The sequence below is a fragment of the Ursus arctos genome, unplaced genomic scaffold (genome assembly GCF_023065955.2).
Source record: "Ursus arctos isolate Adak ecotype North America unplaced genomic scaffold, UrsArc2.0 scaffold_5, whole genome shotgun sequence".
NCBI classification, from domain to species: Eukaryota; Metazoa; Chordata; class Mammalia; order Carnivora; family Ursidae; genus Ursus; species Ursus arctos.
The window spans coordinates 39,677,732-39,691,295 of NW_026623067.1; the positions used below are offsets into that span (position 1 = coordinate 39,677,732).

The 13,564-nt window shown below is 44.3% G+C and overlaps 1 protein-coding gene across 3 annotated transcripts in view; it reads left to right on the plus strand.

Annotated features, from left to right (window-relative positions):
- The first annotated feature begins 10,396 nt into the window (after nt 1-10,396).
- ARHGAP26 (Rho GTPase activating protein 26) overlaps nt 10,397-13,564 on the plus strand; it is a 414,131-nt gene continuing 410,963 nt past the window's right edge. For 2 of the 3 annotated variants that reach the window (XM_026499014.4, XM_026499015.4), the window contains exon 1: nt 10,397-10,922. In XM_026499014.4, coding sequence (XP_026354799.1) covers nt 10,769-10,922 — 154 coding nt within the window. In that variant the 5' untranslated portion in view covers nt 10,397-10,768. The remainder of the gene's footprint in view (nt 10,923-13,564) is intronic. The other variant, XM_057306962.1, reaches the window with a different exon arrangement.

The window sequence follows — 13,564 nt, forward strand, 5'->3', positions numbered from 1 at the left end:
CCCTTCCTTTCTACACTTCTAAGGAAAGCCTGAAGCTTCTGCCAGGCCTGCCCATTCATCAAGTCATTCATTCATTCATTCATTCATTCATTCATTCATTCATTTGTTGGTTCATTCACCGGATAGTTACTGTGAATTTACAATATGCAGGTGCTGTTCTAGGCACGGGAGGATCAAGCCATGAACCACATGGTCCCCACTCCATCCTTGCCAACAGGGAGCTTACATTCTAGTGGAGTGGGGAGGAGTAGGGAGAAGGGGGAGATAATGTGTGTGAGGGATGGTCAATAAACACATAACTTGAAATTGTTATGCGTACACTGAAGAAAACAAGCAAGGGTCTGAGATACAGAATCACAATGGAGACTAAGAGGGAGGCCTATTTTCAATTAGAAGGGCAGGAAAGCTTCTTGAAGAGTTAAATCGGAATATCTCCAAAGTAACCAGCAAAATCTTTTTCTTTCTTAGAGTCCTGAACTGAACTTGTGTTCCTAGTTCCTAGAAACCCCCAAGGCTCTTGGTTTCCTCCTGGTTTACTGGAACAATGGAGGAGACCTATAGCCAGTTCTCGCTTCAAGTGCACCATTACTGTTCCAGCTTATACTATAACTCTGAAAAATCAGTTCTGTCACAGTTGCCCCTCACATCCTGCAGAGGAGACAAAAGATTATAAAAATGGAATTTGTTTAAGTTCATCTTCCAACACTGTGGCCAGTTACTGCTTTCTTTAACTTTATTTACTTAGTTACTGCTTCATGTGTTTTTGAACACTTGAGACCGTGTAGACACTGGTCTCAGTAAGAATTTTCTGTGCATGCTACCATTTAATTTGTACAAGAGCCCCGTGAGGTACGTACCATTATCATCCCCATTTTATACTTAAAATGCCTGAGACTTTAAGAGATTAACTGGCTCTAGTCACACAGCCAGCAAGCGGCAGAGCTGTGGTTAAAACCCATGTCTGTCTGATGCTTGAGATTTTGCTTTTGGCATTACTTTATGAAAGATAATATGAAGGGCGCCTGGCTGACTCAGTTGGGTGAGTGTGCAACTCTTGATCTCTGGTTGGTGAGTTCGAGTCCCACGTTGGGTGTAGAGACTACTTAAATCAACCTAAAAAAAAAAAAAAGATGATACGAGAACATTCTTGACAATGTCTTTTAAACTACATCCTTCATCTTCCCCACATTATTGTTAGCTAAGGAACTTAAATACAAATTCACAAGTGGTAGGGTTTCTCCATAGGTGAACAATCTTTGGGGTATTTCAGTGACCTGTGTTAGTACTGTTAATCAAATTCCATTCTAAATAAGAAAAAAAAAAAAAAACCCCTCCATCCTAAAGTAGAAGTGTGGTTAGTTTGTGATTTCAGTTTTAAAACAAGCACTCATTGTCTTTCACTAATGCTATAAATAGAAATTCAAGGAAGTATTTCAACTAATAAAAATAAAAATATTTTTGTTAAAACATCAAATATTTGGCTTTCATTTCTGTGCTCATTTTAAAAACTATAATTTCAAGATGTTTTTAGCAAGCATGGTACATTTTGAGGTTTTTATTTTTATTTTTATTTTTTTTAAAGATTTTTTATTTATTTATGTGACAGAGAGACAGCCAGCGAGAGAGAGAACACAAGCAGGGGGAGTGGGAGAGGAAGAAGCAGGCTCCTAGCCGAGGAGCCCGATGTGGGGCTCGATCCCGGAACGCCGGGATCATGCCCTGAGCCGAAGGCAGACGCTTAATGACTGCGCTACCCAGGTGCCCCCATTGTGAGGTTTTTAAAAGTTCATATAGTAATACAAGTTATAGTTTATTGAGCACTTACTATGCCTGACAATGTACTAGGTATATTATTTCACTTGTTCTTAACTATAGCTCTCTGTAATAATTACGTATTGTCCGTCTTTTAAAGATGAAGACATTGAGACTCAGATAGTTAAGTAACTTACCTGAGATTCAAAATCATTGTGTCAAAGCCCGTATTTGAACCTATGGATGAAAACTGATGCTTTTTTCATTATACAACTTTATTTTTTATTCAGCCTTCAGAAGCCTTCTTTTCTTATTAGATTATTTTCATTCTTTAAATAAATGACCTTAGGGAAGTATCTTTCTTCCCTGGTATTCAGTTTCCTTTCCTTTAAGACAATGCGATTGAATTGGATATTTTCCATAATCTCTTTTAGCTCTAAAGCTACATGGTTCTGTGAGTCCGTGGATAGCCCAGTTCAAAGATAATTGGTTGGTGTTCAGTGGGACTCCTGGTTTTCTTGTTTCTACTTTTTGGGGAACAGTACGAAATTGAATCTTTTAACTCAATTTAGTAGGTCTATCTACTATTTTTTATACTCATGGATATATTATCTGGTCCTTTTTAGTAGCAAAATGTGTCCTCACTGTCATTTATAATACTCATCACTAACAATAGACCAGAGAAATAGATTTGAATTGCTTTTCCTTTCTTTCATTTGGCTAGTCCGGGGGTCAGCAAACTATGGCTTGTGGGCCAAATCTAGCCTGCTACTTATTTTTATATGGCTTACTGAGATTGGGTATTATATCTTAAAACAGCTGGAAAACAACATTAAAAGAAGAGTTTGTGATGCCTGAAAATTACATGAAATTTAGATTTCAATGTCCATAAACTTTTTGAAACTCACCCACCATATTCATTCATTTATGTATCGTCTATGGCTGGTTTCCTGCCACGACTTCAGATTTGAGGAGGTACAACAGAGCCTGAATGGTCCAAAAAGGCTGGAAACCCTTTCTAGAAAAAGTCTGCCAATCTCTGGGTTAGTTTGTGTTAAAAAGTGATTAAACAAGGAGACCAACTGAGGTTGTTCTAATGCCTTGATAGCCAAGTAAGCAAAACAAAATCTAAGTAGGACTCAATGAACTTGAATCCGAGAAAATGAAACTGAAGAAGAACCAATCACAGACAGCCACCCCCGCTTTCCCACATAAAGCAACCACTTAAGCTATAACCAAATAATTGCTTTGCTTTGCTTCCAAGTCTTCTCCATAAAAACTTTGCCCTTAACTCCTTTTGGTGGCATGCTCCCAATCATTCTGTTCGGTGCTGCCTGATTGGATTGATGTTTGCTCAAATAAACTCTCAAAAAGTTTTATGTGCCTCAGTTTCTCTTTTAACATCTGTCATACTGTATTGATTGCCTCCTATTGCTAGGCTTTCTGCAGGTCACAGGGAACAGAAAAGCAAGCAAGACACAAAAGTTCCCTGAGTTCAAGGAGCCATTTCTAAACTCAAATCAAAAACGGAACAAATGGGTGCCTGGCCGGCTGCGTCGGTGGAACGTGCGACTCCTGATCGCAGGGTGGTGAGTTTGAGCCCAGCATTGGGAGTAGAGATTACTTAAGGGAAAAAAAAAACAGCGACGAACAAAGTTGGAGGGACACAGGACTTCCAAATTTATAATTTTGCCAAAGGGCTTTTTTTAATACAGCTACTACCTCATTTATCTTCATCTTACTTTAAGAAAAAGAGTATGTTAATCCAAAAAAATGAGTATATTAATACCAAATTTGTAGGAAGGACATCATCTCAAAATAGAAAGCGCTGCCCCAAATGGAATGCACATTATGGAAAAGTCATTGCATTCTTACTGTTTTTCTCGTTTTATGATGGATCACAGAAAACTTCTTCCTGGGCTGGCAGAGGTCATAAGATCAGATTGGGAAGCACAGGGCTGGTTCACATTGTCACTTTTCAGGCAAAACAACCTTTAGAAAATACCTAGTTTTTAAATTGGAAAATGTTAGTGTTTTAGGGGTGCAACTCTTAAGCTTGAGAGTAGTACAGCCACTAATTTTGTAAGTCAAATTTTTCTGCAGATGGTGCCGGGTAATACAAATGAAGTGATGGGAAATTCCAGAAATGAACTAGAAAGGGAAGTGGGGAAGTAAATAAAAGAAATCTGCCAACATCTACTCTTGTAGATCCAGCAGATATTATATCCCTTTTGCCCTTTATTTAGATGCAAGATAACCCATTTTAGTACTCCTGTTTCATACTGGCTTCTCCTTAGAAGGACGTAAGTGATGGTGAGAATAATTTCTCTACGGATATACTGCCCTCCACTACGCCACCAATGCCACTTGAACAGACCTAGCACCCGCTAAAAACCACAACATCACTTCAAAACCCAAGCCATCCAAAGGAGCAGGTCTCCCCAGAGAAGAAAACCTACCCATTAATAAGGATTTGAGGTTGGATAGTGAACATTTTCTAGTTTTTTTAGAAAGTGTTTTTTTTAAAGATTTTATTTATTCATTTGACAGAGAGAGACAGCCAGAGAGAGAGGGAACACAAGCAGGGGGAGTGGGAGAGGAAGAAGCAGGCTCCAAGCGGAGGAGCCTGATGCGGGGCTCGATCCCAGAACACCAGGATCACGCCCTGAGCCGAAGGCAGACCCTCAATGACTGAGCCACCCAGGCGCCCTGCTTTAGAAAGTTTTTAAATTCTCATTGACAAACTTTCTATTTTGCAAAAATTGAAATGCAACCAAAAGAGTAGAAATGACCCCTTGCTCCTGTGCATTCCTCATTCTTGGTGTCTATGATATTGTTCATTTCTCAAATGGGTTTCATAGAGCACGAACTATATGGGTTATAGTGGGGAAAACAGGATTCTTTGCTCAAAGAAAAATGAGAAATACTACATTCAGAACAGCCTCACACGATTATTTACTGCAGGACATCTCAGGACCTCTAATATGCTAATGTGCATTTCAAGCATATATACATGTACATGAAGATCTGGAGGCAAGAAAGAGAGCAAGGTGCACAGGACTGCTCTTGTGTAGGTTACTTTACTGAAGTAAGCTGTTTTACTTGGTCATTTCAGCAGCAACGATTACGAGAAATAGACCAGTTATTTTCACGGACCCAAATAATCCTGGGTCTGTAATTGAAATTATCTTTGATAGTTTTCTTATTTCATCTCAGTCTTTGAACGAGCTTATTTTTATTGATGGAGTATCATTTTTCTTAAATATCTTTCTTCATTTAATACACATTCCTGTTAATGTAGACATTATCTTTAAATGTTTAGGAAATCATCCTTCAAACCAATGATTTTCCAGGACACCTGGGTGGCCCAGTCAGTTAAGCCCCTGCCTTCAGCTCAGGTCATTAACCCCGGGGTCCTGGGATCAAGTTCCGCACCGGGCTCCTTGCTTAATGGGAAGCCTGCTTCTCTCTCTGCCTGCCACTCCCCCCTGCCTGTGCTCTCTCTCTCTCTGACAAGTAAATAAATAAAATCTTAAAAAAAAAGCCTAATGATTTTGCATTTTGGAAACTCCTTAAGGACCATGTATTAATGCAGATGCCCAAAATTCAAGAGGAGGTGATACAATCGGTTTTGTGATTAGTGCATCATATCAGTTAGGATTGTATCTGGCTTTGAGTAACAGAAAACTCCATTAATGGGGCCTAAATAGGTTGTGTTTTTCCCCCTTCCTGTGCTGAGTAGTTGGTAGGTGGGCATTTTAGGGCCGGGTGTTGTGGCTCACGGATATCACCAAGGCACCTGGCACGTGGCATTTGTCCTCATGGTTGCAAGATGACTGCTGCTCCTTAATGAGTTACATCCATATTCTACACAAAAAGAGTAGGGAAGGAAGGTGGGCAAAAAGTGTGTGGCAGCTGTCCCTTTATCAAAAAACCAAAATCTTTTCCAAAGCCCTACCCAGTAGATTTCCAGTTATATCTTGATGGCCAGAAAAATGGCGCATGGCCACCAGCAGCTGTGTAGAAGTCTGAGGAATTGAATTCCTTAGCTGGGCACTTGGGGTTGTGCTGGCAACATAGCTTAAGTCTGGAGCTAGGCTAGTGACTATGACTTTAGGTTAGTCATTTTCAGTTTCCTCACTATAAAATGGAGGTAAGATACTAAAAGGGTTGTTTAGAGATTAATTGAATTAATTTTTGTAAAGTGTTTAGGAGAGTATCTGGTACATAGTAAACGAATAAGGAAAGGATAGTGAGTAAAAAAGTAGCAGGCGTTAAAAATGTCGATGACATATAAAACAGACCTGTGTACTACAAGTAATATGAATTTCATTAATTTCTTGAGCCAAAGAATGTTGATTAAGTGCTGCCACCTCCCCTGAAGAACTACAAACCAATGAATTTGTAAAGATAGATTACTCTTTCTTCTTTCAAGGAAAATAAGGATTTCATGTCTCTTTCAGTTAGTTGCTTCTACGCTAATGGTAGGGCCTTGGATTTAAAGCCAAAACAAATTAGAGGCTTGCATAATTATTGATATATTGGCATAGCAGCACATGGTCCTGGAAAAACACATACATTTCAGAATGAGATACCTCCTCTTTCATTCATGTGTGATCTTATTCCAATTTTAGGTTTGACTACTAGTATTAATTTTTTAGATATATAAAATATCTTTCTTCTAGATAGCTTATATGCAGTTAGTTATTTAAGACAGATAGATTTGAATTCTTAGCCCAGTATGTGACCTTAGCACCTTACTTCTCTAATCTTTAGTTGCTTTATCTATAAAATAGGGATGTAATAGTACCTACTTCCCAGATTTTAGTAAAGGTTGGAAATGCAATAAAGTACTTAGCACAGATCCTACTACAGAAAAAAAGCTCAATAAATATCATCAATATCATACCATCATCATTATTTCTTAAAATCAGCTTTATTGAGGTGTAATTTAGACACAATAAAATGCACCCATACGTTTTAACAAATGTCGACGCTGGTGTAACCATCACCACAATTGAGACATAGAATATTTACAACATAATCCCCAAATCATTATTTTAAAACCGGAAAACTGATGTCTTATCCGGTAATAATACAAAGGCGAAGTCACTGTGTAAAGCAACATATGGTATCAACTATAAAAAAGAATGAATACGTGCTAACTAGAATTACAAAGCCATGGAAATATAGCAGAAGGAGCATTCATTTTGAGGGGGTTGGGACACTGGTCAGATGTACTGCTTATTATTGCTTCTGCCTATTCAGCATGAATTCCCTCTTTTCTTTTGTTTGTCCTTTGTGGAGAAACGACTCCTCCCTGGTGCTTTACATTTAACCTCTGGCTTCAGTCTTGTAATTTCTGCTATAATTCTTGGGGGAAAAAAAACCCCTCTGTTACTGCTAATATTGCTGGATATAAGTTTGGAGGAGCAGAGAGCCACTGAGAGTGAAGGCACCATAGGGGAAGGTCAGCTCATGGGATGGAGAGAGAAATCTTGTGCTGACGTCATCATCCAAGTCCCCAGAGGCTACATCTATTTCTGGTCCTTAGTTACATGAGGACCTAAGAACCTTCATCATGGACCAGCCCTGTTCTCCAGTTTGTGTTCAAGAGCCGTGAATGAGTGGCCTCTGCTCACCTCTGTTTATGTGGGCTCAGAGAGAACATATATGAGAACGCTTTCCAATTTTCTATGAATGGAAGGTCATCGTATGGCAGGTGTAAAATAAATTGCACAGCTGAAGTCAGAGATTACAGATTCGGAATATACTGATACTGAAAGTAGAACTATTTAGACTTGCTGTTTGACACATTGAAAGGAATTCAATCTTTCAAAGATTTTAGGCCAAATTATTTTGCCTTGAATGATTTCTATATTTCCTATGAAAGTGACTTTTGTTTTTTTTGCATTCGTAGCCACAGCCTATGTTGTCACATGAATTGCTCTTTCTTCCTTATTAAACTTGTGTCTCTCCTATTAGCGTTGTGCAGCTCTGAAGTACCCACTGCTGTTCTAAGAGCTGGGGCTGTAGCAGCAGACAACACAAAATCTCAACTTTATGGAGCTTATTTTCTAGGAAGAGAGAGATAACTGCACCTTCCATGTGCCGGTTTTGTACTATACTGCTGCATTCTGATTCTTTTTTTCTGATAATATTGCCTGAAGCATGGGAAGTGTTTATGGAAATTCTGGATTAAATTAATAAGAAATGAAATGTTATCCACACATTTGCCTGTAAATGGGCCTATTAAGGTATATGTGTATATGAATGTGTCACACACACTTCTTAGCTATGTAACCTGGTTTAAGTTACAATTCTGGGCCTCAATTTCTCATCTGAAAGATGGGGATTATCATAGTAGCAATATTACCTGGTAGGGATTAAATGCATGTAAATAATTTAGCATAGTGTGTGGCACAAACTAAGTGCTTGACAAATGATAGCTAATATTATTAATACATTTATTTTACTTTATACACAATTGCCCAATATTCTGCAATAGGAGAAGATAAATCATTGTGGCCCCATTTTGTTTCATTCATTTAACATTTATTGAATATCCTGTGCCAGGCCCACTGTGGCAGATTGTTTTTTTCAATCATGGCTGTAACAATATCTCCCGTTCCTGTCACTTCCCCACCTAGAGGCACAGTGTCATTCTCTTCTCTTTGAATCTGTGAGGGATTGTGACTTGCTCTAATGAAGGTGGTAGAAATTTGTGACTTCTAAGGCTAGGCCATAAAAGCTGGTGCAGCTTTCCCCTTGTGAGATGGGACATTCACACTAGAGTCCCGAGACTGCCATGCAGTGAGGAAGCCCAAAGTCGAGCATGCACAGAGCCCATGGAGAAGCCCTGGGCCCCACCCAAGGAGAGGGACCTGCTCAGCTAACCACCCCTGCTCCAGCGCCTGTCACCATCTGACTGCGAACAGAGGACAGCCTCTAAGCTGGAGCTACCCAGCTAAGCTCTCCCCCAGATTCCTGACCCACAGAGATCATGAGAGAAAATAAAAAGATTGTTGTTGTTTTAGACTCTTAAGTTTCGGTGTGATTTGCTGTGTATCCATAGAGAACCAGAACACCTACCTGTTAAGTGCTCAAAATACAGCAGTAAGCAGATCTTTCTCATCCTTGGCAAGTGAGGAGCAACTGTTTTCAGGATTTTAATTATCTACCTGATAGCTGTTTGGGCCTGCTTTCAAGTCTAAATTTGTAGATACAACACCAAACAGACCACACTCATTCATTCATTTATGCATTCAATAAACCAATCAATTTATTTCTCAACATAGATGCCTTCTCTGGCTCCTGAGCTGGCAACCTCTGCCCCGTGTTCCCAAGCGCTGAGGCCTTCTCCTGTCTCACCATGGAGCGTTATTGCTTTTCTCCTGTTTCCCCGACCGACCAGCAGCAGCTGGGTTCATTCTGTGTTACTCATCTTACTATCCTACCATCTAGTTTAGCGCCTGCACATGGCAGGCCTATTTAAAAAAACAGAACAAACAAAAAAATCTTAACCGAAGGAGGGCTGCTAGTTCCTGGACATACAAAAATTTATTCAGCGACAGTCCCTCTCCTCCAGGAGTTCACAGTTCAGCACTAGACACCGTGGGACCCCGCCTGAAAAGCGCAGTGAGTGAGCTGCCTGAATTGATTCCAGGGGTGGCACAGAGGGACAACAAGGCAGCGCACTGGAGGTAGGGAAAGATTTATTCATTTATTCCACAAATACTTGTCAATCACCGGAGCACGAGTATCACACGTAGCACATGGGAAGCTCTCCATATCTGTTCCTGAATGCAAGCCACTGGTCTAGGTGTTGGGAATGCAGCAGCGCTCAAGAAAACTGCAGTGGTCCGTGCCCTGGTGAAGCTCACAGTGTATCAAAGGACGACGGGCAGGACGTAATTATGTAAAATTGTGCTAGATGCCCAGCAGGAAAACAACAGGCGACTGAATTCTCGTTAAGGATGTTAGATCCTTCGGCTGGGGGCAGCCGTGGGCGGATTTTGAGCAGGAGTGGCCGTGAGGGGGCCGGACTGGGGGGGGGGGCAAGAAGACTGCAGGCAAAAAGAGCTGGTAATTCAAAGATGCCAATATTTTCGGCTTGACTGGAATAAGGAGCGTGTGTTTAGGGTTGGCATGGTAGTTCGGCGCGCTCGAGGTTCTCCCGGGGTCCGGAGCTGCATTTTGAGTGAAAGCTCGATTGCCCCCGTGCAGGGTGGGCTGAGGGGAACTGCAGCCCCAATTCCCAGTTTTTCCATGCTAGGCATATTTAGGGTCCACCGTTCCCCAGACCTGCAGAAGCACCACCTCGGGTTCGGATCCTGGCCGCAGCAGGTCAGCAAGATCAGGAGTGGGAAGGGCCCATGCACCGTAGCGATCACCTCCTCTGCACAGGGTCTGCAACATCGCGCGGGCGGGAGGGGGCGGAGCTTGTGTTGCGGACCTAGGCGGTGGCGTGGACCCGCCCCCTGCCCCAGGCCCCGCCTCTACGCCCCGCTGATTGGGTCAAGGCCACGGAAGGGCTGGGTGTCCCCGGGAGGGGGGGGGGTCGGGCTGAGGCGGGCGTGCTGATTGGTCCGGCTGGGATTAGGTCATCGCTAGCAGGTTCGAGCGGCCCGGACGCCGGCGGGGCGGCCGAGGCTGCTGTGAGAGGGCGCTCGAGGCTGCTGGAGAGCGAACAGGCGAAGGAGGCGGGGAGGCGGCGGCCGCTCTCGCTCGCCTGCTCGCTCTCTTCCCGGCACCGCTGCGGGTCCGTCGCTACGCTTCCTGCCCGTCAGCCGCTCCGTGGCGCGCCGGCGGAGCAGCCGCCCCTCGGCCGGGTACCCCCTCGGGTCAGGAGTCCTGCGCGCCGGCGGACACCGCGCGGAGGGCGAGCCGGCGCCACACCTGTGGAGCCGGCGGGCGTCGGGGGTCCCGGCCGGGGTCCCGCCGCGTGCGTGCTTGGGACTGCGGGCCTCCCGGGCGCTGGGGGAGGCGCGCCCCCCGGCTCGGCGACGCGGGCACTATGGGGCTCCCCGCGCTCGAATTCAGCGACTGCTGCCTCGACAGCCCGCACTTCCGAGAGACGCTCAAGTCGCACGAAGCGGAGCTGGACAAGACCAACAAATTCATCAAGGAGCTCATCAAGGACGGGAAGTCACTCATCAGCGCGCTCAAGAGTGAGTGTCCCGAGCCCGGCGGGGATGGGGCCCTGAGGCGGCAGGGCCGTCGGGTGGCTCTTGGCCCTGGGCGTCCGCGCCCCGGCGGCTGCCGTTCCGCCCCGGGGGCACTGAGGGACGGCTGTAGACGCCTACAGTGGGGCGAGGAGGGTCCGTAGGATGGGCGACCCAGCCGCAGGCGACGAGGAAGGGGACCGGCCGCCCGGCCGTTGGCGTTCTGGGCTGGCTGGGAGGTGACCGAGCGCGAACTGTGCTCTGGAGCACGGCGGCTGTGTGTGCGCGGCACACAGGTGTCCCGGGAGTGAGCCGCCGGTGCCTCGCGCGCCGCACCCCGTTGGGAAACGCCATCGCGTCCACCACTCCGGCTCCCTTGGGGGAACAGTGGCTTACCCCTGGCTGCCCAGCCGGGGAAGCCGAACGTGCCCTGCCAAGGGGGCGCTGCCTCCCCTCAGGAAAAGGCGGCTCCTAATTGCCTCGCTCTCTCTGCGCCAGCCTGCCCGGGGCCGCCGGGTTCTCCGAAAGGCACGGGCGCTGCCAGGGAAGGGCTGGGTGCAATGGTCGGTTAGCTCGCGGATCTGGGCAGTAGTGGCAGCCAGTAACCCAGGGCCGCGTACGTGTGCAGGTTCTGATTCTTGTGTTTAGCAGAAGGTGACAGGGGTGGGAGTACAGCATCAGAGTGTTCCTTTACTCTAAACTGTGGGCGACGGTTTAAAAATAGAACGAACATATCCTGACTCTCTCCGTCTCCGCTCCCTCGCTCTCCTTTTTACCTCTCCCATTATCCTTGAAAACTCAAAAGGTTTTGAGGGAATGTCCTCCGGCCTCCCTCAGAAAGCAGAAGTTTAAGCTCATCCCTCAAGATTCTGGAGCCTTTTGTGAAACCATTTTTACTTATTTCCTTTTGGTGGGGGTGGGGGTGGAGAAATGAGATTTGCATTGTGTATATAGTTTTCCCTTGACTTTTGCAGAGCCAGAGGGTTTCTCCTGGCCAAACAAGAGTGTTCTAGGGATGAGCTCCTTGGATTGTGAGGTCGTTTTTGGTGCCTTTTCAGTCTGCCCATTTAAAAATAGTTTGGGCCATCTTTTAGTTTTGAAAATCAGGAAGGAGATGAAGGAAGATAGTGGAACTGTCTTTGTCCTTACTTTTCCTGCCTGTGTGATGGATTTCTTAGTAGGTGATACCTCTCAGCTAAGACAGGTTGCATTGACTGGGTGGAGTCCTACCTGTGAAAATTGTTCCCAGGCCTCTTGAAAGGAGACATCCAGAAGTCAAGTGCCTGAGATGTCATTTTGTGATCCTGTTGCTTCTAAAAATGAAAAGGGAGATAATGGAACTCCAGGACAGCAGTTGCCAGTCTTTCGGGGGTGAAATACACATAAAATTGTGGTGTGATGAGGTTCCTCAGAGATAGGGTCTCTGATGACCTGAAACCTATGAATAACTCATCCTTTCTCTGTGACCATCCTTGGTTCAGGAACACTCCACCCCTGGTTTGGAGTAAGTTAAGAGCTGCCTTATAGATTGGGCCCACGAATTTTGATTGAATCTCGGGCTGGGTTTAATTGGGCTTCTGCTGTATTCAGCAAACATATGGAGTGCCTGCTGTGTGCTAGGTACTGCCCTGGGCCCTGACCATGTAGCAGTGAATATTCTGTTGCCCCTGTGGCTACGGAGACTGACTCCTTGCCAGTGAATTATCTCATGTTATTCATTTTACAAATGAGAACACAGGCTTGGTGGAGTCACTAGTCCAGAGCCACGCAGCTCCAGCAGTGGGGCCTAGTTTTGAACCCCTGCATGGTCTGAGCCAGAGTCGGAGTTCCTGCTAATACAGAGCTCTTAATCCTTTCCCACCCTGCTTACCCAGAATGGACCCCTGGACCAAGCCTGCTAGAATTTGGAAACTGCATTTATATGTCTGTCTCGAGATGAGCAGGGGGCATTTGTGTGAGTGGAAATTTATTTGCCTGCTACTATTTTTTTGGCAGGGGTAAGAATTCCTTGGGTATAATGCAGTGATAGGGTTTAAGAATTATTTAAGTTGTCCAGTGGAATGGAGCAGCACTGTAACTTGGGGGAAAGACTAGTAAGGAACTAAACGTTCTAATCTCTGTACATCCAGTTATATGTATTAACTATACTCTTTGCTACTATTACTTGAATAGGTCATGTGTGACTTCTTCAGTGGGAAGGGTGGTGTTGATCACTCTTTCCAAGATTTCAGGCGTTCCATTTTCATTAGGTGCTTGCTACAGTATGTATTACTATCTTAGGATATTTGTGTAGTATTTTTCTTCTGTTCATCTTTCTCACTACTGAAAATGTAAAGTTAGTGTTTTTAAAACGAATTTCTCAAAATAAATGCATAATTATATAAATAACCCTGGTTTAGATGATTTACAGTCTTTTCCAGCTATAAAATTTTATGGTTTTATTTTATAATTAGTATTCAGACCTTTGGGTTTAGGTTTCCTTCATGTGTTAATCTGAGGCAATAAAACTAGCCTCTTGGGATTGCCAAAGTTCAGCTAGATTACTGTTATTACTACTTCTATGCATGAAGAAACTGAGGATCCGAGAGGTCAGTAACCTGCTCAAGGTGACAAGGCAGTTCAGTGTATTTGAACCCAAGTTGTCTGAT